Genomic DNA, 26,823 nt, shown 5'->3' with positions numbered 1-26,823 from the left:
AAAGCAGTTCGACACATACAACACAGAGTTACACATGGAGTAAACAAATCATACAGTCAATAATACAATACAAAAACAAGTCCATATAAAATGTGAGCAAATGAGGTGAGATAAGGGAGGTAAAGGCAATAAAAAGGCCACGGTGGCGAAGTAAATACAATATAGCAAGTAAAAACACTGGAATTGTAGATTTGCAGTAGGTGAATGTGCAAAGTAGAAATACTGGGGTGCAAGTGAGCAAAATAAATAAATAAATACAGTAGGGGATGAGGTAATTGTTTGGGCTATTTATAGATGTGCTATGTACAGGTCCAGTGATCTGTGAGCTGTTCTGACAGCTAGTTCTTAAAGCTGGTGAGGGAGATAAGTGTTTCCAGTTTCTTAGATTTTTGTACTTCGTTCCAGTCATTGGCAACAGATAACTGGAAGGAGAGGCGGCCAAAGGAGGAATTGGCCCTGGGGGTGACCAGTGAAATACACCTGCTGGAGCACGTACTACGGGTGGGTGCTGCTATGGTGACCAGCGAGCTGAGATAAGGCAGGACTTTACCTAGCAGGGTCTTGTAGATTACCTGTAGTCAGTGGGTTTGGCAACGAGTATAAAGCGAGGGACAGCCAACGAGAGTGTACAGGTCGCAGTGGTGGGTAGTATATGGAGCTATGGTGACAAAACGGATGGCACTGTGATAGACTGCATCCAATTTGTTGAGTACAGACCGTATACCACAGGTATGACAAAGCATTTATTTGTACTGCTCTAATTACGTTGGTAACCAGTATATAAAATAGCAATAAGGCACCTGGGGTTTGTGGTGTATGGGCAATACACCACGGCTAAAGAATGTATCCAGGCACTCCACATTGCGTCGTGCTTAAGAACAGACCCTTGGGCCTTATTGCTTAAATATATCACAATGTTTTCATCACAAATTGCATGATGCTATTGTGGGCAGGTTGATGTCTGCCCATGTTATTGTGTGTTTAACAGTTGAGCAATGGTAAAACATCTGTGCTCTCTGTGTGTTTTTATTGGCCAGTAAGGATCTTGGCTCCTGAGTGGCACAGTGGTCTAAGACACTGCAACTCAGTGCAAGAGGTGTCACTGCAGTACCTGTTTTGAATCCAGGGTGCATCACATCCGGCCGGGATTGAGAGTCCAATAGGGCGGCTCACAATTGGCCAAGCGTCGTCCGGGTTTGGCCGGGGTAGGCTGTCATTGTAAATAAGAATTTGTTCTTAACTGATTTGTCTAGTTAAGTAAAGGTTAAATAAATAAAACATATTAAAATCTTCCAGAGTACACAACAGATGTTGGCCATTGGCCAAACATTAACAGCTGCGTTTCATAACTCCGCCTCCCTGCTCTGATAGAGGCTATTTTGATCAAAGGCTGAAGTGCAGCTGATCTTCACAAGTTATTTTTAACCTAACGGTGTTCCATTAGCTACCTCACCCACAGTGTAGACCTAGTCACTCAAAGTGGACCGTAGATTCGTGGTTCTCCAGGGTTATGTTCACTAGGCACCAAATGGAAGCAAGCGGCTGCATCAAAGAATACTATCTTAACGTGCCCAATAACAAGAAACTCTCGTTGATGTCGCAAAAATGTTGTGCTACTGTTTGCTATGGTGTGTAATAATGAATACACCCCTGATTTCCATAACATCAACAGCAGATCTTCCTTGTCGGCTTTCGAGGTGCCACTGTTGCTAAGCAGTAATTGGCCGGGGAGCTGAGGAGTCTCCTGAATGGTTCTGTTCAGGCGATGGAATGGAACACAGTGTAATAGAGACTCCTCTCCTCTTTCCTATGCCCTCTGCTCACATCATAGTAGACACAAAGAGGTTGTATAAATCGAACACTGACTAGCAGTCTTTGTTTTCCACTGACACCTAGGAGGAATTACCTGAAGTGGTCTTGTATCTGTCAATCTGCACCCATACTGCAGAAAGACGGACACACACATACACACTCATTATATTCTATGCACCTTAGACCATGTTTTTCATGGCATGTGTTGGCCGTGTACTGGAGGCTGGAGTGAAAACAAGATAAAAATGTCTGGGTGTGTGAGAGGCATACATCCAGGAGCCCTGTGCAGGATGACCACAGTGCTGCACTATTATATGCAGCAAGGCTTGGGTATCTCGTGCAGAACAGACCTCTATTACAAAATAGATTTTTATTTCAAGAGACCACCTGTATTACATAGAACCTGTGTTATCAGGTTCTTCGATTAATGATGTTATTTCTAACCAGGAAATACAAATAAAAGGGCATCCTGAAGGGAATATTGTTTTATATGCCTCGGACTGCTAAGAGAGAAGGGCAACAAGCAGTGGAGCTGAGCGGCAACGGCAAAATGACACACTGGTTTTTATGGCATGGAGCAAAGAGAATTTATGGAATGGAGAAAAGAGATCCATACCTCAGCCAAAGTTCCACCCTTTAAGCTGTTGTGGTTGATCTCTGTCAGAAGAGGGGATAGTGCATGGTGTATCGTACAGACAGAGGGAGGAGAGAGACGTGGCAACACACTCACTGACACACCCACACACGCACCTGTCTCACATACAGTACATTCATGCAGGCATTACCGTCACTCTCTCTGTGGAATCGCTGGTGGCAGACAGTTTGTGCCAAGATGCCCTTTTCTGACTGGCTCCTGGTTGGCACTCTTCTGGCACTTGGAGGTAAAAGTTTAGTTCTAACTTCCTGTGATGATTAATGTAGGATTTCTGTGCGAAATGCGAGAGGCTCTTGGTTGATATAGGGTACATTAGAATTTGCCATCTGCTGTTGGTTTTATGCCTGTTGGATAATTCATTGGAATATCTTTGAATGTAATTTGCCTGAGAATGAATCTAATGATAATGACACTCTTATCAATGATTATGCATTCTGGCATGTTGTTGAGAAGTCAATCGTTTGATTGCTTCTATTTTCTTGATTGAGAGAACTATTGTGTTGCACTGGGATTTTATGAAAGGTATTATTATACACGATTTGTCTGGCTGCTCTCTTCTTTCTCTACTTGCAAGAGATTCAATAATTTGTCATTTTCTCACCATTGCATTTAGTCCTCATTTGCCCCTGGCTGCCCAGACTGTAATGTCTGATTAAAATCAGTAACTGAACAACAACATTGATCTAGAAACGCGCTTACACAGCACTTTAATTGTCACTTTCCAAGTTCTCTTCCTCATTCGTTTTTTTCCCATTTCAGGAAGCTGGAATGTCATTCGTGCAGACGGTGGGTCTGAGAGGAACTGCTCGGCAATCCCTCCGGTATGATTATCTAGCCCAGATTTAGTGCTGTTATACCATGTGTCCTTGTATACCACGTCCCTTCTGGGGACTCAAATAAATGTGTAGTGAATGAGTGTCAGATCAGTCAATATGTAATCAGGTCAGACACACAGTATGCAGCCCTGTTTTTACAAATCTAAGGTTCACTCATTGGCATAATTAGCCTCCACCCATATTTAAAAAGAGACTCAGAGCAGGCGTTCTGGTTAGAATCAGGTCCTCCCTGATTTGATGAATTCATATTTATTATTAAAAAAATGAAAAACTGATCCTAGATCAGCACATCTATTCTGAAACGCTTTATGAATATGGGCCAAGGATCTACACTAAATATCACTTAATTCCACTGTTGTTTTACTTCACTCATTCAGTCTGGACAAATATTGGGGAACTTGAGTTTTGGATTCCAGGAAACTCTCTATTTTGAGAAATCCACCCATCGTGACTCTGACTATCACCTGAATCATGCATTCATGTCAGTAGGTGATTCACACAGATTTTAAGGTTGGAATTCAGCCCTCTGACTCTCTCTACTGTTTGTTCCAGTACCTGCCCTCCACCGTGGTCAACACTACCCTACGGCTGCAGGCCTTGAGGGAGGCTATGAGTTCTGTCAATGTCTCTGCCTATATCATCCCTGGGACAGACGCTCACCTGGTAGGAGTGTGTGTATGTACGCATATGGGTGCGCATGGTGACCAAGTGTGTGTGTGTGTGTGTGTGTGTGTGTGTGTGTGTGTGTGTGTGTGTGTGTGTGTGTGTGTGTGTGTGTGTGTGTGTGTGTGTGTGTGTGTGTGTGTGTGTGTGTGTGTGTGTGTATGTGTTGTGTGTGGTGCTGACAACATGTGTATCTCCTACAGAGTGAGTACATCGCCCCACGTGATGCACGGATGGCTTTTATGACGGGTTTCACAGGCTCTGCAGGTAGATCTCCTAGATGTCCTTTCCTCCCTTCCTTTTCCTCCCTTCCACTCCTCATTCTCCTCCCCTCAGTTCTAAACTACCACACTCCCTTCCACTCCTCATTCTCCTCCCCTCAGTTCTAAACTACCACACTCCCTTCCACTCCTCATTATCCTCCCCTCAGTTCTAAACTACCACACTCCCTTCCGCTCCTCATTCTCCTCCCCTCAGTTCTAAACTACCACACTCCCTTCCACTCCTCATTCTCCTCCCCTCAGTTCTAAACTACCACACTCCCTTCCGCTCCTCATTCTCCTCCCCTCAGTTCAAAACTACCACACTCCCTTCCTCTCCTCATTCTCCTCCCCTCAGTTCTAAACTACCACACTCCCTTCCACTCCTCATTCTCCTCCCCTCAGTTCTAAACTACCACACTCCCTTCCACTCCTCATTCTCCTCCCCTCAGTTCTAAACTACCACACTCCCTTCCTCTCCTCATTCTCCTCACCTCAGTTCAAAACTACCACACTCCCTTCCTCTCCTCATTCTCCTCCCCTCAGTTCTAAACTACCACACTCCCTTCCTCTCCTCATTCTCCTCCCCTCAGTTCAAAACTACCACACTCCCTTCCTCTCCTCATTCTCCTCCCCTCAGTTCAAAACTACCACTCTCCCTTCCTCTCCTCATTCTCCTCCCCTCAGTTCTAAACTACCACACTCCCTTCCTCTCCTCATTCTCCTCCCCTCAGTTCTAAACTACCACACTCCCTTCCTCTCCTCCTGTCTCAATTTCAGTCCTTCCCATTCATCTCACCGTTCTACTTCTCAGTTCATTTCTCACCCCCCTCCTCCTCTTCCCTCCTCCTCCTTATCCTCTCCTACCTTCTAGTCCCACAATCATTTCACTCCCACCCTCCCCTCCTGATACCCTCCGTTCCACTCCTCCATCTTCACCGCTTCTCCTTCCCACATCCATCAGCTCCCTGCCCCCTCCCCCACCCTCTCAGAGCCATCGATGAGTGACAAATGAGCTGTGAATCAGGGAGGCGACCGACCGATCAGCCTGGTCTCATAGACTAGACGTAACATAGTAAACTCAAATCTGGGACACTGAAATTAGTTTGAGATGTTACATTTGGTATGGTTACATAAGACAGGAGGTTACGTAAGGCAAAAAAATTAAAGGAGGGTGGTATAACGTGAACATCTAGAAACCCAAACGTTGTCTGTTCCATTCTCATCAAGAACAACTTGAACAATTGCATGTTAGCTAACCCTTTCCCTGACCTCAACCCATTAACCTAACTACTAACCTTAACCCTATCCTTAACCTCTAGCCTAGCTAACATTAGCAACCTAGTTAACGTTAGCTTTAGCCACCTAGCAAACATCAGCAACAACAACTTGGAATTTGTAACATATCATATGTATTGCAAATTCGTAACATATTGTACAAATTGCAATTCATAACATATCATACAAATTATAATTTGTAAGATATCAAATGAAATGGATGATGGACATCCACAAATGAATACATACCATACTAAATGGAGGGAGACAGATTTAGGTACACTACGTTGAGTCTACCCTTGAGTCCAGGTTGGACAGATTGATGGGGAGATCTATTCCTGGACTATTGCACTGACATAAACGGATGATCAATGCCATTTCTGTACTAGAGCTCAGGCAGATGAATAGATCATTCCAAGCACAGTTAAAATGTATCCCCTGTGAATAAGAAAATGTATTTTATAGTATTTTTAATTTTATATCCGGCAGATGTTCTGATTAGTCTGAGTCTGGCAGATTGCGATATACAGTGGGGCAAAAAAGTAGTTAGTCAGCCACCAATTGTGCAAGTTCTCCCACTTAAAAAGATGAGAGAGGCCTGTAATTTTCATCATAGATACACTTCAACTATGACAGACAAAATTAGAAAAAAATCGATAAAATCACATTGTAGGATTTCTTATGAATTTATTTGCAAATTATGGCTGACTAAATACTTTTTTACCCCACTGTATAAATAGAGGTCAACACCAGTATTACAAAGCTGTTATGATTGTGTTATGAAAATGCTTTGAATAATTTGGTACATTTTGTGATCATTTGTACTGTTGTACGTCCTTCTGGTATGTACTTGTCATATACAGTGCCTTCGGAAAGTATTTAGACCCCTTGACTTTTCCCACATTTCGTTACGTTACAGCCTTATTCTAGAACTGATTAAATCGTTTTTTTCCCCTCATCAAATTACAAACAACACCCCATAATGACAAAGCTAAAACAGTAAAAAAAAGCTTAAAGAAAACTGAAATATTAGATTTACATAAGTAATCAGACCCTTTACTCAGTACTTTGTTGAAGCACCTTTGGCAGTTGATTACAGCATTGAGTCTTCTTAGGTATGCCACTACAAGCTTGGCACAGCTATATTTGGGTAGTTTATCCCATTCTTCTCTGCAGATATTCTCTAGCCTCATCTTGGCCTCGAACCTGACTAGTCTCCCTGCCACAGAAAAGATTCCCACAGCATAATGCTGCCACCACCATAATTCACTGTAGGGATGGTGCCAGTTTTCCTCCAGACGTGACGCTAGGCATTCATGCAAATTAGTTCAATCTTGGTTTCATCAGACCAGAGAATCTTGTTTCTCATGGTCTGAGAGTCTTTAGGTGCCTTTTGCCAAACTCCAAGCCTGCTGTCATGTGCCTTTTACTGAGGAGTGTCTTCCGTCTGGCCACTCTACCATAAAGGCCTGATTGGTGGAGTGCTGCAGAGATTATTGTCCTTCTGGAAGGTTCTCCCGTCTCCACAGAGGAACTCTGGAGCTCTGTCAGACTGACCATCAGGTTCTTGGTCACCTCCCAAGGCCCTTCTCCCCCGATTGCTCAGTTTGTCCGGGCGGCTAGCTCTAGGAGGAGAGTGGTAGAGTGGTGGTTTCAAACTTCTTCCATTTAAGAATGATGGAGGCCACTGTGTTCTTGGGGACCTTCAATGCTGCAGAAATGTTTTAGTATCCTTCCCCAGATTTGTGCCCTGACATAATCCTGTCTTGGAGCTCTACAGACAATTCTTTCGACCTCGTGGCTTGGTTTTTGCTCTGACATGCACTGTCAACTGTGGGACCTTATATAGACAGGTGTGTGCCTTTCCAAATCATGTCCAATCAACTGAATCACCAGTCAAGTTGTAGAAACATCTCAAGGATGACAAATGGAAACAGGATGCACCTGAGCTCAATTTCGAGGTTCATAGCAAAGGGTCTGAATACTTATGTAAATACTGTAAGGTATTCTGTTTTTGAGGATTTCATCAATTTGAAAACGTTTCTAAAATAGGGAGTGTGATAGGGACTTGGAGATTAGTCAAGATTCAGGGAAAGTACAGAGAGATCCTTGATCCAGAGCACTCAGGACCTCAGACTGGGGCAAAGGTTTACTTTTCAACAGGACAATGACAATAAGCACATAGCCAAGACAATGCAGAAGTGGCTTCGGGACAAGTCTCTGAATGTCCTTGAGTGGCCCAGCCAGGGGACAGAGCTTGAGAGGATCTGCAGAGAAGAATGGGAGAAACTCCCCAAATACAGGCGTGCCAAGCTTGTAGCATCAAATCCAAGAAGACTCGAGGCTGTAATCGCTGCCAAAGGTGCTTCAACAAAGTACTGAGTAAAGGGTCTGAATACTTATGTAAATGTGATATTTCATTTTGTTTTTTTATACATTTGCAAACATTTCTGAAAACCTGCTTTCGCTTTGTCATTATGGGCTATTGTGTAGATGGTTAAGAAAAAATATATATTTCATCCATTTTAGAACAAGGCTGTAACTTAACAAAATGTTGAAAAAGTCAAGGGGTCTCAATACTTTGCGAATGCACTGTAAGTTGCCTATGCATAAAAGAGTACCATTACTCTGACATGGCCACACATCATTGAAACTGAACACAACCCTCCATGATGTGTAATGTAACCCTCCCTCCCCAGGCACAGCAGTGGTGACCCTGAACAAGGCGGTCCTCTGGACAGACAGTCGCTACTGGGTCCAGGCTGAACGCCAAATGGACTGCAATTGGGAGCTGGAGAAAGATGGTAAGATGATTTGATGTGATTCATTAACCGATGCCAATGGAGACAGCTCGTCTTACTGGGGTCCGGAAACATAACCAACAATACATTACAGACAAACGTCTTTACAATTTACATGAGTTTATAAACATGAACATGTCCTTTGTGTGTGTCGTTTGTGTGCATGAGACTGTATTGCAAAAAGAAGAGACTAGAGCTGCAGACTGTGTTGACTAGACTAGAGCTGCAGACGGTGTTGACTAGACTAGAGCTGCAGACTGTGTTGACTAGACTAGAGCTGCGGACTGTGTTGACTAGACTAGAGCTGCGGACTGTGTTGACTAGACTAGAGCTGTGGACTGTGTTGACTTGACTAGAGCTGCGGACTGTGTTGACTAGCCTAGAGCTGCAGACGGTGTTGCTTTCCTGTCTGCCTGATCCTCTCATTTCAAATGCCCATCTCTATCTGATGAAAGTACAAAAGGAGAAAGGAATTAGTCACAAACACATACACAAAAAAGTGCACAGTGATGCAAGCCATCAATGAATCAATCAAATTAATTTTATGAAGCCCTTTTTATATCACCAGCAGCACAACGTTTTTTACAGACACTGTACCCAGCCTACAACCCCAAAGAGCAAGCGATACAGATGCAGAAGCACAGTGTCTAGGAAAAACTCCCTAGGACGCAATAACCTAGGAGAAACCTAGAAACCTAGTCTTCTTCTGGCTGTACCAGGTGGAGATTTATGGGTACATGCTGTAAGGCCAGATCTTTTTTTCAAAGCGTTCAAACGTTCATAGATGACCAGCTGGGTCAAATAATAACCATGGTGGCTATAGGGGTGCAACAATTCAACACCTCAGGAGTCAATGTTAATTGGATTTTCATAAACAAGCATTCAAAGTTTCAAAGTGAAAGGTGCGGAGGGGGGTTAGCAGGAAGCAGAAGCAGGTAGGAAGTGAGGGGGTTGGGCAGCAGGTCTGGGATAAGGTGGCGCAAGGGCACCCGGTGTATTGTCAAATATAAGTCTGAACAAAAACATAAATTCAACATGTAAAGTGCTGGTCCCTGTGTTTCATGACCTGAAATAAAAGATCCCAGAAATGTTCCATACACACAAAAAGCTTATTTCTCCCAAATGTCGTGCACATTTTTTTTTCAGCATTTTGTCCTTTGTCAAGGTAATCCATCCACCTGAAAGGTGTGGCATCTCAAGAAGCTGACTTTTATTACACAGGTTCACCTTGTGCTGGGGACAATAAAAAAACACTCTAAAATGTGCAGTTTTGTCATAACACAATGCCACAGATGTCTCAAGTTGTGAGGGAACGTGCAATATACATGCTGACTTCAGGAACGTAAACCAGAGCTGTTGCCAGATAATTTAACATTAGGGGGAAAAACTAATCATGATTGGTTGTGCCCCTGCCCAGTCATGTGAAATCCATAGATTATGGCCTAATGAATTAATTTCAATTGACTGTTTCTTTATATGAACTGTAACTCAGAAACAAATTTGAAATTGTTGCATGTTGTGTTCTATTTTGTTCAGTGTATTATTATAATAGAGCTATGATAGAGGTAACCTTAAACAAACACATTGTCAAGGCTACCAAATGTCAAACATTAATTTATGTAATCTGAACAAATGAAACTGTCTCGGCAAGAAAGATGACTGTTGTGACATTGTTTACTCAAGCAAATGCTTGGTCTGTCCCATTGTTGCTTCTGCTCCACAGTGTCCATCAGCAGTATAGCTGACTGGCTGATTCGGGAGGTTTCGGACACTGATAACATCGGCTTTGACCCCTTCCTCTTCTCTATCCGTAAGGCAGTCCATAAAGATCCATGTCATACTTGACAGACTATGGCACTTTGGTTTAGCAAATAAGTATTCGTGTACTATCAAATATATGGCACTATATATCCCACTTAGCAGATGCTTTGATCCAAAGTACAGTAAATGCATACAGTATATGCTGTGTATGCGATCCCTGCAGGATGTACCACTGTATAATGGTTGTCTTATCCAACCCCATAGAAACCTATGAGTCCTACAGCTACAACCTAGTTCCAGCCAAGCTAATGCTGAAGTCCATCCCTGACAACCTGGTGGACAGAGTGTGGACAGACAGACCCCTCATCCCTCCTGATAACCTCATCCGCCTGCCCGACAGAGTCGTAGGTGTGTGTGTGCCACTGTCTATCCATGTGTGTGTGTGTGAGTGTGTGCATGTGATGAGTGTGTGAGTGAGCGAGTAAGTTACTGTGCAGTTCCCTTATCTCTGGGCTGATGAATAGATAAATACCGGCAAACAGTGCAGAAAGCCATAGCCTCACAAACTGTCATAAACATCCCCTTTAACTGCTTATGGTTGGTAATCATTGCCGATTATTACTCTGTGGAAGGGGCGGAAATGAATGGGGTTGTTTCCATTAGTCTTGTCTCTGTGTGTTTCCCCTGATAATAAACACTTATAGTCAGTGCCTGACTTGGTTCAGAGCTGTCCTGAATGTGTACCAGCAAATCTAATTGTTGGGGAATTGGGTACCAGCTCCTCTATTTCAAACAAAGTAACCTATCCCTGTCCCAGATTCACATACTGAAGCAAAACATGTTGATCAAATTGGAATGAAGACAAGATCTTCATTGAGTAGGAGAGTGGGCATTCATTTACTGATTCCCACTCTGTTCTACTTTATTTGACGCTAGTCTGTGGGTCTGAGAGTGACAGTAGGCTGTCCTGGGTGTGCAGGCTTTTGTTCAAGCCCTGGTCTAACCACATTGTAGGCTAAACATCATCTGCTCAACGGGACCTTGATAAGCAGACTTGAGTGTTTCGGGGCTGTAATCATAAGCCAAGCCTGCACACCCAGGTGCTCTCCCGATGGAGGGTTGACCACATGCTGACATCATGTGACGAACTGTGCAGTTCTATGTGGGGGGGCTAAGTGCCTTTATCAAGGGAACAATGCCAGGAGGTGGTAAGTCTACACGGGATCAGACACAGCAGCTTCCCCATGTCAATAATGCTTACTTTTGCATGTAGGCTATGATAATAGTCATGGAAATTTGGTTAAAATGGCAAAGTCATGGAAAATGTGTTTAAACCATTAACAGTGAATAATCAGAGAGCTTTATAGCATAATGTCATCGGTGAATTTAATGGACCGACTTGGAAAAAGACAGCTCTTGCATGTATTCCATCCCAAGTCATGCACTGCTGAGAGTTCTGTTTTTACCTTGTTTTCTATTATCATGATTAGACAGCAGTAGTGATGTGTGAGTAAAATCACTGGGGGAAGCCAAACCAGGGGAAAAAAAGCCATATCGCAACCTATGTGTTGTGGTAATTGCGTTGTTTGTTCTATAACCTGGTAGTTCGTATGCCTTGCCACCGTGATATACTGTATAGGCCTAAGGCTGAGAGAATAAGAAAACATTGGCAGAATAAATTCAACCACACATTTGTTTCATCACTAAACTGGAGAGCAACGTCTGTCTGAAGTCCACAAAGCGTATTGCATGTAACAGACAGTTACATGACCTACAGCATGGTCAAGCAAGTTAATGTTTCCAACATTGTTGGACCACTAAACAACTGTTGATTTAGAACCATGGAGAGTTACAAAGAAAACAGGAGCTGCCTCCACTATTCCATCACCATTTCAACATCATCAAATCACGTATGCTTAGTCTAATATAGTGACAACTAAAATATACCAAAAACAATTTAGTCCAATCAACGTAAGCTAAATATGATGTGACTGTCCATGGTTCTGATTTCTCTGTGTGTGTTGCGTGCAAGTAGAAAAAACATGTTGACTCACCCTACTTGTAGAGAAACGCAAATGCCATCCTCCTCTTTCATGTTGCCGAAACGGTCTATCACTCTGTCATACAGTACACGCTTTTATTTTTTGTTGTCCTAGGGTATCTGGCTAAAATGCTTGCTCGCTAGCCTAACTTCCTTTCATGGGCAACGTTAGCTAGTTAGCATTAGCCTTCTACATTTAAATTTTAGCCATTTAGCAGACACTCGTATGCAGAGCTACATATTCAACTTCCATCCTCTCAGGCCAGGGGCACGTTATGTGTATATATGGTTGGATCAGAATCACCGTTATAATCATTGGCCAGTACGGGGAATTAAAGGTTAAACATGTTTGTATTTTATTAAGTAAAACCACAAGTCCAAATCCCTATCTCCATCTATTGCTAATTTAGGAAAGGGCCTATTTTAGCTAGCTAGCTAGCCAGTTTACTTTAGCTCAACGCTGATAGGCTATTCTTTTATACTTATACTTTTAATCAAGGAAGCCAAAAGCTCGCTGGCTTCCCGTGCATTCAATGCTACAGGCGGCAACAACGTCATACTCTTTTAGACCAGACAGAATCAGATAGATGACCCACAAATACAGAAAAAGAGAGGCACTATTTCACTAGCTCGGATGCTTTCCCCGGTGAGATAGGATCAGCCTCTTCAAAATTGAAGGAAAATCATAAAACACAGAGAGACGAAAGATAAAAGATATTGGTCACTTTGCTGGGGAAACCTGGCTTCCCTTGGCATCCACGAATACACTCCACTGTTAGACAGTAAGTAAATGGAGGGATCATAAAACAAAATGGCCTTTATGGTGACCCAGAGTCTGATTGTGTTTTCTCATCTGGCGCCGACACACACCCGTTTGACAGAGAGGACCTGGCAGAAGAAAGTGGAACACATACGGATTCAGATGACAGACAATCCTTACAAGCCCACAGCGGTCCTGCTCTCTGCTCTTGATGAGACTGCCTGTAAGAACGCCACGCCTGGACACTCCACATTCATATCCATTCACTCATATCCATTCACTTAAGTCCTCATCGAAGTCTTCTTATCTGCTCTGTTCCAGGGCTGTTTAATCTGCGCGGTAATGACATCCCCTACAACCCCTTCTTCTACTCCTATACACTGCTGACCTTGAATGAGATCTGGTGAGTCTGAAGTCCCAGTCCGCACTGCTCTGCAGTGCTCAAACGTGCCCCTTTGTGCGCCATAAAAGTTGCTCATTCATTTTTCTTTCTCCCTCTCAGGTTGTTTGTACACAAAGACAGAGTGACAGAAGACTTGAAGTTATACCTGAACTCCACTTGTTTCCCCCTGGCCCACTGTGTGCAGTTGTTAGAATATGAACAGGTGCGGGTAATGCTGAAGGACTACATGACCACATCTGGTGTGAAGGTGTGGATTGGAACAGAGTACACCAACTATGCCCTGTACGAGCTCATCACTCCAGAGGTGAGGGCAGGGGTGGGGATATTAACTTATTATTAAACTCCTCACTGGTTGGGAATGGTCCATTGAATGTATGGTATATTTATTTATCACACCTCCCTACACTTTACTGTGGAAGAAAGTTGTTGTTGTGTCGCATTTCATGTACATGAGTAGGAACTGAGAGTATTAAAACCATATCGCTCTACCCCTTTGTTTTAGGAGAAGTTACTGACCAGTGCCTACTCTCCGGTGCTGACTACTAAAGCGGTGAAGGACGAGACAGAGCAGCGCATCCTGAGAGATGCTCATGTATGTGACACACACTATTCAAAATCCTATTTTTCCTAACCCTAACCCTTAACCCAAAATCTTAACCACAAATCCTAAACCTAACCCTTAAGCCTAAAATAGCATTTTAACAAATTCAAGACATGAAAAAAGTCCTGACTTTTCAAAACTATTCTTGTTTTCCTACCTTGTCAGGACGTTATGGTCCTGATAAGGAAGAAGAAGAACAACAACAACAGACAGACAGACAGACAGACAGACAGACAGACAGACAGACAGACAGACAGACAGACAGACAGACAGACAGACAGAGCTGGAGACTCAAGACTCCCTATTCCCTCTCTTTATTGAGTTGTGCTCTTATTAAGCCATAAAGTCTTGCAACAGCGACGCTGGTGGCTCCAATAGCTCTTCAGATGTGTTATCAGTTCATCTTGACAAGCCATACTTTTCTATATTGGGATTGTTATATTGGAGGCAAGATTGCATACATTAGCATTAGTGCTTTCAATACCCTTCATGGTATATCCTGTCTAAGATTCTGTCTTTCTATCCATCACCATTAAAGTCAGCTTTTATGATTGGCACCAATAAAGCCCTTAAATGTATGGTTCTTATACGGGTGTGTTATTATAAATTCCTCCATTCCTGCCGTCATGGCTGTCAGCTAATGGGGATCCAGATAAAGATCCAGATCTGAGCGAGGCAGTAAGATACGACAGACTGTTGTCATGGCATTCACATTTAATATGGGCCAAAATGTCAATGTGGTTGGATGAATTATGACTCTGGATGGACGTTGTCCTTTGAATCAGATCTAGTAATCAGCTTACACACCCTAACCTCAACCCTTACACACCCTTACCTAAAACATTACACACCCTAACCTCAACCATTACACACCCTAACCTCAACCATTACACACCCTAACCTCAACCATTACACACCCTAACCTCAACCATTACACACCCTAACCTCAAACATTACACACCCTAACCTCAACCATTACACACCCTAAACTCAACCATTACACACCCTAACTTAAACCATTACAAATCCTAACCTCCACCAGCTTGACAATCCTAACCTCAACCACTGTGGGAAAAAAACGGAATGCTGATCTGAGATCAGGGGCCGTATGTATCAAATATCTCAGAATAGGAGTTCTGACTTAGGATCAGTATTATCTTTTAGATCGCAATTAATAAGATTACATGAATCTGATCCTAGATCAGCAGTCCTACTTTGAGACGCTTGAAACATACAGCCCCAGAGTTCAAGGGTAACGTCATCCTACTTCTCAGTTGTAATAGGAGAATACCTTGTGTGGTCTGATTGTCCTCCCTTGCTCTCCGTAGGTGAGGGATGCCGTGGCAGTCATACAGCTACTGATGTGGCTGGAAAAAGTTGTACCAGAGGGGAAAGAGACAGAGATGACAGCAGCATATTACGTCAATGAGTGTCGCAGGTGGGGAGAAGACACACACACACAAACACACACACACATGCATGTATGCACACAAACGCAAGCACTTAAGCACAAACACACTTAATCGCTAACACTATCTTTGACACTTGACAGCAAGCAGAAGGACAGCAGGGGGCCAAGCTTTGAAACCATATCTGCCAGTGGGCCCAATGCTGCTCTGGCCCACTATAGGTATCTAGAGCGTTCCTTTTCCACCTTGTCTCCTAATGGTTTTTGCTTAGTATCTGCCTCATAGTACCACTAACTATTGTTTTGTCACAAACATTGTATTATAGCCCTTCTAATGCAACTAGCAGAAAGCTTACTGTTGATGAGATGTACCTGGTGGACTCTGGTGGCCAGTATCTGTGAGTAGAGAAGCTTATTCACTATAGCTGAGAATGTAGTTATCACCATAGAATTACAAATAACACATTAGATTAGTAATTTAATAGGATCTCCATGGTAAATATTTGCAGTTTATTCTTCAGTTATTATCTACATTGATTCAAATGTGAGCCATGACTTGTTCTTCTTGTGACCATAGAGATGGGACCACTGACATCACACGAACTGTTCACTGGGGGATCCCCACCGACATGCAGAAGGTACAGGTGGCCCTATGGGGCTAAGTAGCTTTATATATACCAGGGATTGGCAACTTTGATAGGGGTGGGGGACACAAAAAATCTGAACTCATCACGAGGGGCCGGAGTGGCTTGCGGGTCTGCGTACCCACATCCATACCCACAGTCTGAGCCGGCCCTAGCCTTTTGGGGGCCCAAGTGAAATTGTGCTACCTCCGTCAAATGAATATGTAGATATATACCTTTATACCTGATATATAACTTTATGTCGCCTATAGTTATTTCATATGTCTATTCTCATCATTTCAAACCAATTCTCTGATCTACACCGTTCTCTCACTCCAAAGGATGCCTTCACTCGTGTGCTCATGGGAAATATTGAAATCTCTCGGACCATCTTCCCCTCGGGGACAAAAGGTGAGTGCAATGCAGTGTACAACTGCACAGAAGCAGATGCTCATTCACGTCACACTGTCAGAGGCTACTACTGGTGGACATGTAAAAGCACACATGCAATGTCCTGTACAACCACAAGAGGGAACTATTTTTTCACTAGTCTATTAGCAAGGTGATTTTGTTGCTTATTTTACACAAAGTACATTGTGTCTGTTTGAGGCCCTGTGAAGAATAGTTTGAAAATACATCTTTCCTTCTTTGAGATCGCTGATCTGACATGACTGAAAGGTATATTACAAGCATTTCGCTACATCTGCTAAACACGTGAATGTGACCAATACAATTTGATTTGATGAGGGAATCTTTACTTTCACGCTTGTGTTAAATCAGTGATTACTTCAAGAGAGGAAGGAAAAAATACATGTTTTAATGTGTGCCAACAAGAAGTGGTTGTAAAAGATTTGGAGGATGTTTGACACCAGGGCATGTTAACGCTTTTGTTTATCAACAGGTGTAAACATGGAGATGCTGGGGCGCCGGGCATTGTGGGAAGTGGGCCTGAACTACGGCCACGGGACGGGTCACGGCGTGGGAAACTACTTTGGTGTCCATGATTGTACAATTGCTTTACTTATTGTTAATTTTGAATCTTCAGTATCGTTTTATGATACTGATATACAGAGTTGTTTTAATTTCATTGTAGCAATCACACTGTATTATTTTCTATATTTTTATTCTCAATGCAAAAAAAAAATCATTGAATCCACTATTGAAAATAACGGAAGGAAATTAATGTAGCTGGTACAGTATGTAACCATATATTTTTGGATTTGACTCATCTCAATTCCGTCACAGGGCCTGTTGGCTTTCAGGGCAATAACATTCCATTCCGGGAAGGCATGTTCACGTCTATAGGTAAGATCTCACCAAGTCAAATTTGTGTCCTTATCTTCAATTAACATCTTGAGGTTTGTCACAAGGTTCATCTAGATTTTTTTAGCTGCCTTTTTGACTTGAATGAATAGGAAGAGAATGGAGACCTTTATTTCATGAGCAGGTTGTATCTCTTCCAGAACCAGGATATTACAAGGAAAATGACTTTGGGATCCGTATTGAAGATGTTGTCGTCATCGTGCCAGCTCACACAAAGGTAGATAAACTATTGAACTACAGCGTTTTTATTTAACATGTGGAAATATCAGATAAGTGTGGGTAAATTTGATTAACATTTAACAATGATGGGGAAGTATTAAAGCTGTGGAAAGATTCTAGCTATCCATAATATGACGTCAATTGTCAGATGTAAAATGTCTGACAACTACGGTGCATTTGCAAAGTTTTCAAACCCCTTGACTTTCTCCACATTTGGTTAAGTTACAGCCTAAAATGGATTACATTTTCAAAAATCCTAATCAATCTACACACAATACCCCATAATGACAAAGCGATAAGCTTTTTTTTTGTTGCACATTTATAAAAAATTAAAAACAGAAATACCTTATTTACATAAGTATTCAGACCCTTTGCTATGAGACTCGAAATTGAGCTCAGTTGCATCCTGTTTCCATTTATCATACTTGAGATGTTTCTATGACTTTATTGGAGTCCACCTGTGGTAAATTCAATTGATTGCACATGATTTGGAAAGGCACACACCTGTCTATATAAGGTCCCACAGTTGACAGTGCATGTCAGAGCAAAAACTAAGCCACGAGGTCGAAGGAATTGTTCGTAGAGCTCCGAGACAGGATTATGTCAAGGCACAAATCTGGGGAAGGATACCAAAACATTTCTGCAGCATTGAAGGTCCCCAAGAACACAGTGGCCTCCATCATTCATAAATGGAAGAAGTTTGGAATCACCAAGACACTTCCTAGAGCTGGCCGCCCGGCCAAACTGAGCAATCGGGGGAGAATGGCCAAGATAATGCAGCTATGGCTTCGGGACAAGTCCCTGAATGTCCTTGAGTGGCCCAGCCAGGGGACAGAGTTTGAGAGGATCTGCAGAGAAGAATGAGAGAAACTCCCCAAGTACAGGTGTGCCAAGCTTGTAGAGTCAAACCCAAGAAGAATCGACGCTGTAATTGCTGCCAAAGGTGCTTCAACAAAGTACTAAGTAAAGGGTCTGAATACTTAGGTAAATGTGATATTTCAGTTTTTAATTTGATACATTTGCAAACATTTCTAAAAACCTGCTTTCGCTTTGTCATTATGGGGAACTGGGTGTAGATTTATGAGGAAAAAAATCTATTTAATCAATTTTAGAATAAGACTGTAAAGTATCAAAATGTGGAAAAAGTCAAGGGGTCTGAATACTTTCTGAATGCACTGTATGTGTCTCCCAATGTGTGATTTTTACATGTGAAGTGTCAGAAAATCATGTGTTTCACGTGTGAAATTGGCTTCGCGAGACGTGACTTTTCCATAAGGGATGTCAAAGGTTGTGTTCCAGGCTGACTTCATGCATTGTATCAACCAATAGTCGTGTGCCACGTCATGCAGTCCGACATCAGATTACTATATTAAATGCTGATACGCTAAACACATTTGTATTTATAAGCGATCCCCATTAGCTGCTGCCGCTACTCTTCCTTGGGGTCCAAACACATTAAGGCACTTACATCACAAAGTGCAATAGTTGTGAGATCTGGCATGTTTCTGCAATGTAGTCCGCTAGGAATGTGTCCAAAGGCTGACAATCGTCGACTTTCTGCCCTTTGTGTATTTTTCTCCTGCAGTATGGCCATAATTACCTGACCTTTGAGACCGTATCATTAGTCCCGTATGACAGGAAGCTGATTGACACCTCTTTAATGAGCCCTCAACAGGTAAGAAACACACGATGTGTTGACACTTAACTTGTACGCTCTGTCATGGGGCCTTACTTGCTGTAATGACAGCAGATATCATAGAGTAAACACATAATCAGCAGTCATCCTCACCACCATCACAGCTAGTGCCAGCTCAATTAACAACTGAACTAAGACTGACATGATGACCATCATTCAATTACATATTTAATGTAATTGAATTTCCTTCATTAATTTCCTTATTATATTTGTTATTTATTATATAGAATCCCACTTTGTAAAATGACAAAAAGGGGTCAGTGGAGACTGCAACATTGGAATTACTATGTGTGTATATGATCTCTGTTATGCACGTTAGGTCATTATTATGACGGCATTATAGTATGACTGAAGGTTCAAAAACATTGAACGGTTCAATTCTCTGGGACATCTAGTATGATAGCATGAGGTAAAGTACACATTCGACTGACAGGTTGACAGTGTGGGTTTCCTCTGAAAATCCCCCTCGTAGTTTACAGGCAGCTTCCAAGACCTGCAAGTTTTTTCGTTTTTTTTTAGAAACCACGTATGACGTTTATCAGCAGTGAAATTACTAACTATCCGAGGTCTTAGAGAAAACAAAGCCAGCGCTTTAATTTTGCACATGTAGCCTGATCTGTAATCTATTCGTGTTTATGTTCAGCCGTGCTACTTTAAAAAAAAAATGTATCTTGTATGTTGGTCATTTTTAGAAACAGCGCTCATATATTATTGCAGTTTGAATAAAGTACACCTGTCGCTCAAAGTGAATCTCACACTACTTCTGTACACACACATAGGACTACCGTAAAAGCCAAAACGAGTCACATATGACCTGCAGTACCAGTCAAAAGTTTGGACACACCTACTCATTCAAGGGTTTTTCTATATTTGGACTATTTTCTAACATTTTAGAATAATAGTGAAGACATCAAACTATGAAGCAACACATATGGAATCATGTAGTAAACAAAAAAGTGTTCTAGGCAGAGTTGCAAAGAAAAAGCCATATCTTAGACTGGCCACTAAAAAGAAAACACTGGACAGAGATATGGATTTTTCTTTGCAACTCGGCCTAAAAGGCCAGTCGCCTCTTCACTGTTGGCGTTCAGACTGGTGTTTTGCGGGTACTATTTAAGGAAGCTGCCAGTTGAGGACTTGTGAGGTGTCTGTTTCTCAAACTAGACACTCTAATGTACTTGTCCTCTTGCTCAGTTGTGCACCGGGGCCTCCCTCTCCTCTTTCTATTCTGATTAGAGCCAGTTTGCGTTGTTCTGTGAAGGGAGTAAGTAGTACACAGCGTTGTACGAGATCTGCAGATTCTTGGCAATTTCTCGCATGGAATAGCCTTCATTTCTCAGAACAAGAATAGACTGACGAGTTTCAGAAGAATGTTATTTGTTTCTGGCCATTTTGAGCCTGTAATCGAACCCACAAATGCTGATGCTCCAGATACTCAACTAGTCTAAAGAAGTTTTATTGCTTCTTTAATCAGACCAACAGTTTTCAGCTGTGCTAACACAATTGCAAAAGGGTTTTCTAATGATCAATTAGCCTTTTAAAATGATAAACTTGGATTAGCTAACACAATGTGCCATTGGAACACTGGAGTGACAGTTGCTGACAATGGGCCTCTGTACGCCTATGTAGATATTCCATAAAAAATCTGCCATTTCCAGCTAGTCATTTACAACATGAACAATGCATTTCTGTATTTCTGATCAATTTGATGTTATTTAAAATTGCTTTTCTTTCAAACCCAGGGACATTTTTAAGTGACCCCAAACTTTTGAATGCTAGTGTATGTGGGAACTGTTGGAAAACTGTTAGAAAAGCATTCCAGGTGACTAATACATGAAGCTGGTTGAGAGAATGCCAAGAGTGTGCAAAACTGCCATCAAGGCATAGGGTGACTACTTTGAAGAAACTAAATATAAAATATATTTTGATTTGTTTAACACTTTTTGGTTACTACTTACTACATGATTCCATATGTTTTATGTAATAGTTTTGATGTCTTCACTATTATTCTACGATGTAGAAAATAGTCAAAATAAAGAAATTAGAAAGAAATTGGCCTGCCATATAGAAGGCTTTTGTCTATTTGAGTTGGTCAGTCCGTGTTGGTAATCCTGACGAACACGGCTATAAAAAAAATGTATTGTGTAGTGGAGCTGCATAAGTGTTACTCTCCACTTTCTGGAAGATCAAGTTTTGAAATCAGTGGAATTAGAGTATGATAGCTAAAGAGATGGAGAAAACAACTGTCTCTGGATTACATCTTCAAACTAAGGGCAACCGTGGCATGGCTTCCGTGACAGGGAAACACATCCATCATGCATGATGATGTATACGGGTAAGATATTCTAGCTAGCTACATTTTCAGATATTACTCATTTCTAATTTTGACCAAAAGTGGTTTCATTTCAAGCTAAAGAGTACTGTTAGCTAGCTAAGTAACGTTAGCTGGCTAGCTCCCTAGCTAACATTACGTTTATGACGTTATTATTTGTATCCCAGGACCGTTTGCTTTGCTAGTTAGAGCCGAATGTTAGCTAGCTATTGTGATCACTGCATCCAATGGGTACGGATACAGCTTTAGAACAAAGTTTTACAGTATTAGTAAAAATGTGATCAATACATGTGGATGATCTTGTTCCTGGTAGGTTGATTAATAACCTGAACCAGATTATAGGCAGGGGTTACAGGGAGAAGCTTCTTCTTGAGTGGACAGCTTGATGAAAACCAGTCAATATTCAGGTCCCCAAGAAATTAGACCTCTGTTTACATCACACTACATTATCAAGCATTTCCCACATTATTTAGATACTGACCGTTAGCACATGGTGACCTATAGCAACACCCCAAAAGAAAAGACTTTAGATGTGCCAGGTGAACCTGCAAACTCAACACTTCAATAACACTTGACATAAAATCTTCTCTAAGCATTTAGGGCTACCGAGTGGTGCAGCGGTCTAAGGCACTGCATCTTAGTGCTAGAGGCATCACTACAGACCCTGGTTAGATCCCGGGCTGTAACACAACCAGCCGTGATCGGGAGTCCCATGGAGCGACGCACAATTGGCCCAGAGTTGTTTGGGTTAGGGGAAGGTTTGGCTGGGGTAGGCAGGCATTGTAAAATAAGAATTTGTTCTTAACTGACTTGCCTAGTTAAATAAAGGTTAATAAATTACATGGATATGTCTCTGAATTGACTAACCTTCATCTCTTAAAGTAATGATGGACTGTCGTTTCTCTTTGCTTATTTGAGCATAATATGGATTTGGTCATTTACCAAATAGGGCTATCACCCCTAACTTGTCACAACACAACTGATTGGCTCAAACGCATGAAGAAGGAGAGAAATTCCACAAATTAACTATTAACAAGGCACACCTGTTAATTGAAATGCATTCCAGGTGACTACCTCATTGTGACTATGTGCGCTGAGCATCGGGAAGCAAGTTCAGGGAGTGAGTGTTTTAATAAATAAACATAACATAAGAAACATGAACAACGCACAGACAAAACACAGAAACAATAATGCCTGGGGAAGGAACCAAAGGGAGTGACATATACAGTGGGGTATTTAGTCAGCCACCAATTGTGCAAGTTCTCCCACTTAAAAAGATGAGGCCTGTAATTTTCATCATAGGTACACTTCAACTATAACAGACAAAATGGGTGAAATGGGTGAAAAAATCCAGATAAACACATTGTAGGATTTTTTATGAATTTATTTTGCGAATTATGGTGGAAAATAAGTATTTGGTCAATAACATAAGTTTCTCAATACTTTTTTGTATACCCTTTGTTGGCAATGACAGAGGTCAAACGTTTTCTGTAAGTCTTCACAAGGTTTTCACACACTGTTGCTGGTATTTTGGCCCATTCCTCTATGCAGATCTCCTCTAGAGCAGTGATGTTTTGGGGCTGTTGCTGGGCAACACGGACTTTCAATTCCCTCCAAAGATTTTCTATGGGGTTGAGATCTGGAGACTGGCTAGGCCACTCCAGGACCTTGAAATGCTTCTTACAAAGCCACTCCTTCATTGCCCGGGCGGTGTGTTTGGGATCATTGTCATGCTGAAAGACCCAGCCACGTTTCATCTTCAATGCCCTTGCTGATGGAAGGAGGTTTTCACTCAAAATCTCACGATACATGACCCCATTCATTCTTTCCTTTACATGGATCAGTCTTCCTGGTCCCTTTGCAGAAAAACAGCCCCAAAGCATGATTTTCCACCCCCATGCTTCACAGTAGGTATGGTGTTATTTGGATGCAACTCAGCATTATTTGTCCTAATAATTGCTCCCACAGTTGATTTATTCAACTGCAGATTCAGTCTTCCCAGCCTGGTGCAGGTCTACAATTTTGTTTCTGGTGTCCTTTGACAGCTCTTTGGTCTTGGCCATAGTGGAGTTTGGAGTGTGACTGTTTGAGGTTGTGGACAGGTGTCTTTTATACTGATAACAAGTTCAAACAGGTGCCATTAATACAGGTAACGAGTGGAGGACAGAGGAGCCTCTTAAACAATAAGTTACAGGTCTGTGAGAGCCAGAAATCTTGCTTGTTTGTAGCTGACCAAATACTTATTTTCCACCATAATTTGCAAATAAATTCCTTAAAAATCCTACAATGTGATTCTTTGGATTTTTTTTCTCATTTTGTCTGTCATAGTTGAAGTGTACCTATGATGAAAAGTACAGGCCTCTCTCATCTTTTTAAGTGGGAGAACTTGCACAATTGGTGGCTGACTAAATACTTTTTTTGCCCCACTGTATAGGGAAGGTTATCAAGGAGGTGATGGAGTCCAGGTAACTCTGATGACGCTCAGGTGTGCGTAACGATGGTGACAGGTGTGCGCCATAACGAGCAGCCTGGTGACCTAGAAACCAGAGAGGGTGCACACGTGACACTCATGAAGCTGCTTGAGATAAGGCCAAGAGTGTGCAAAGCTGTCATCAAGACAAAGGGTGGCTACTTTGAAGAATCTCAAATATAAAATATGTTTTGATTTGTTTAACACTTCTTTTGGTTACTACATGATTCCATATGTGTTATTTCATAGTTTTGATGTCTTCACTATTATTATACACTGTAGGAAATAGTAAAAAATAAAGAAAAACCCTTGGATGAGTAGGCGTGCCCAAGCTTTTGACTGGCACTGTATACAGCAACACCTCACCCATAAGCATTCCTGTCTCTTCTATAGGTGTTATATCCTTGCATTGCTACAGCTCTGTCATCAAATGAATTATCTAGTGAGTCCTAGAAATGGCTAATATATTAATTGTATTTTATGTTAGCAAGTTATTGATTTCACTAACCTTATTTCTAAGGCTACATATATTAATATGGGCTATTTTCAGCTCTTTCCTGGGTAACTTATCAGGGATAGACATGGAAAAGAGCCAAGATAAATAAATATATATATATATATATACACATACATTCATTGTGTGTGTATATGTGCGTGCATGTCAGTGGCTGTAGGTGACGTTTAAGATGAGGGAGAACAATTATTTTTTTATGAGCATGGCCTTATTTCTACTACAGCATATTGGATGACTGTCATTCATATTCCATTCACCCAGCTCAATGTAACATCAATAGGTTTAGGCTACTACCTGATACTCTCATTTTCCCTGTACCCATCATGAGGTTGCTACAACCTAAAAAGTTTACAACATATGTGCTTTGGTTGAGAGAAACATTTTAGTAATCGAGGTGACAGACAGTGACACATTTAATACTGCTTTGCCTACTCTTGCCTGCATCTAGCTGGTCTAGGGTGTAATCATTAGTCCAGCAGTTCTAAATTCGTTTCTATTGGACAAATTCAGGTATGTTTATCCCCATTTCTTTCCATTTGCTTCCATTTAAGAAACATTTTTCAACAGAATCGGTGGAATGAATACACCCCTGATCACATGCAAACACAGTTAACTTTCATAGGAGCCACATACTGTACAAACAGCGTGGACATTTGCTCATTGTAGAATTCCTTCTTGCATCTACGCACTCTGGCAATACAGTTATAAAACCAAAAGCTTACCTTGACTTGGAAGAGTTCCAGTGTTGGATAACCATAGCCATAGCAATAGCATCCCTCTTTGTTTGAGCTGGGTGTTTGAGTAGGATAAACTAGCTAGTTGCATTTGTTAGCTAAGTGAAAGTAAAACAAAAATATAATTAAATATCTCTTTTGCTTCTCCTTTATTTTTAATGAAATGAATTTGTTCAAAACTGTTCCTCTATTGTCTTTCTCTCTCTTTGAGTCAACTACTCTCCAGATGTTATGCACTGCAGTGCTAGCTAGCTGTAGCTTATGTTTTCAGTACTAGATTCATTCGAAAGATCCTTTGATTGGGTGGACGACATGTCAGCTCATGCTGCAAGAGCTCTGATAGGTTGGAGGACGTCCTCCGAAAGTTGCCATAATTACTGTGTAAGTATATGGAAGGGGGAGAGAGCCATGAGCCTCCTAGGTTTTGTATTGAAGTCAATGCACCCAGAAGATGAGGGAATCGAGCTGTCATCTGGTTACACCGTGTTGCTACCGTACAGAGTACTGTTGAGGCCACTGCAGACCTTCATTACAAAACAGTGTGTTTTAATTAATTATTTGGTGACGTGAATATATTTAGTATAGTTTTATCTAAAAGGGATAACTTTTTTTATGTTTCAGTATTTTTATGAAATTCACTGAGAAGGATGGTCCGTCCTCCCCTTCCTCCTCTGAGGAGCCTTCACTCGTGCATGTGGCATGTGTGAGTGCATGTATGTGTGTCCGTGCCAGTTTACTGTGGTGTGTGGCACTAGGTTGCTGCTCATTTGTGTCTGTGCCCCAATGACCCAGTCTCCATTGTTCTCCCCTTCAGCTGCAGTGGCTGGATAATTATTACCTGACCATACGTGAGCTAATGGGGGCTGAGCTGGACAGGCAGGGCCTGACAGAGGAGAAGACATGGATGCTGAAGCACACAGTGCCTTTCCAGAGTGCCACTGCTTCTGCTGCCGTCTCCTCCCTCAGCCTGACCCTCACCGCCTTGGCCACCGCCCTCCTCCACATCCTCCTCTGAGGAGCCTCCGTCCCTCACTCCACTTCTCCCGCCATCTCTCAGTCCTTCTCTCCCTTCATCTCATCGCACTCTCATCGCATCTTTTATGGCTAGTATTATTATCTTAGCTGTCAGCCTACGCAGTGCCTGTGCATAGTAAATGTATTGTTGTCGTTCAATGCTTGATTTCAATTCATGTTTGATTAGTACCTTTTTAGTTTATTTCAATTTGTTTATTTTATTATTTGGTGAACAGTGTAAATTGATTTGTAATTTATTAAAAGAGGATTATTTGAACGTTTGAGTACCATTTTGTTAACTGACCTGTTGTTCACTACTTACTTTATGTGTAGAATGATTTAAATGCATATCAAGCATACTGTACTTTGTCCCTGAAGAAAAGGTTTAACCAAAACAAACTCAATATAAAACCCTACATTACTACAAGATGAACACGATGACAGGGTGAGTGTTGTATTGTAATCTGTGCCTGTTAGCACTTTGTGAAGGACAGATAATTGGGGTCATCATCACATGCTGTGTTAATCAGTGTCTCTAAAAGCAGCCATTGTCACTGTCTGATATGAGTCTCACCCCCCAGTCCCCCCCCCCCCCCCCCATCCAACCATCTGAACAGCT

General features: G+C 41.8%; 1 protein-coding gene across 2 annotated transcripts; it reads left to right on the top strand.

Moving 5' to 3' along the window:
• Window positions 1–2,510: 2,510 nt before the first annotated feature.
• On the top strand, window positions 2,511–26,486 carry xpnpep2 (X-prolyl aminopeptidase (aminopeptidase P) 2, membrane-bound). 2 transcript variants are annotated; one of them, XM_020502596.2, is made up of 21 exons: window positions 2,511–2,693; window positions 3,227–3,288; window positions 3,856–3,966; window positions 4,170–4,233; window positions 8,204–8,308; window positions 10,029–10,115; window positions 10,331–10,474; window positions 12,989–13,090; window positions 13,189–13,270; window positions 13,370–13,574; window positions 13,773–13,862; window positions 15,200–15,309; window positions 15,424–15,501; window positions 15,606–15,677; window positions 15,857–15,917; window positions 16,244–16,313; window positions 16,804–16,908; window positions 17,148–17,207; window positions 17,366–17,442; window positions 19,030–19,119; window positions 26,005–26,486. In XM_020502596.2, the coding sequence occupies exons 1-21, from the start codon at window positions 2,585–2,587 to the stop codon at window positions 26,203–26,205; spliced, it is 2,085 nt and encodes a 694-aa protein (XP_020358185.1). In that variant the 5' UTR covers window positions 2,511–2,584; the 3' UTR covers window positions 26,206–26,486. The 2 variants fall into 2 exon arrangements, with proteins under 2 accessions (XP_020358185.1, XP_020358186.1); XM_020502597.2 differs by having other exon boundaries at window positions 2,526–2,693; window positions 16,804–16,896; window positions 26,005–26,481.
• The last annotated feature ends 337 nt before the right edge of the window (window positions 26,487–26,823 follow it).

This window comes from Oncorhynchus kisutch, linkage group LG15, assembly GCF_002021735.2.
Source record: "Oncorhynchus kisutch isolate 150728-3 linkage group LG15, Okis_V2, whole genome shotgun sequence".
In the NCBI taxonomy this organism is placed as follows: domain Eukaryota; kingdom Metazoa; phylum Chordata; class Actinopteri; order Salmoniformes; family Salmonidae; genus Oncorhynchus; species Oncorhynchus kisutch.
This window is presented reverse-complemented; position numbering and strand designations above follow the sequence as displayed.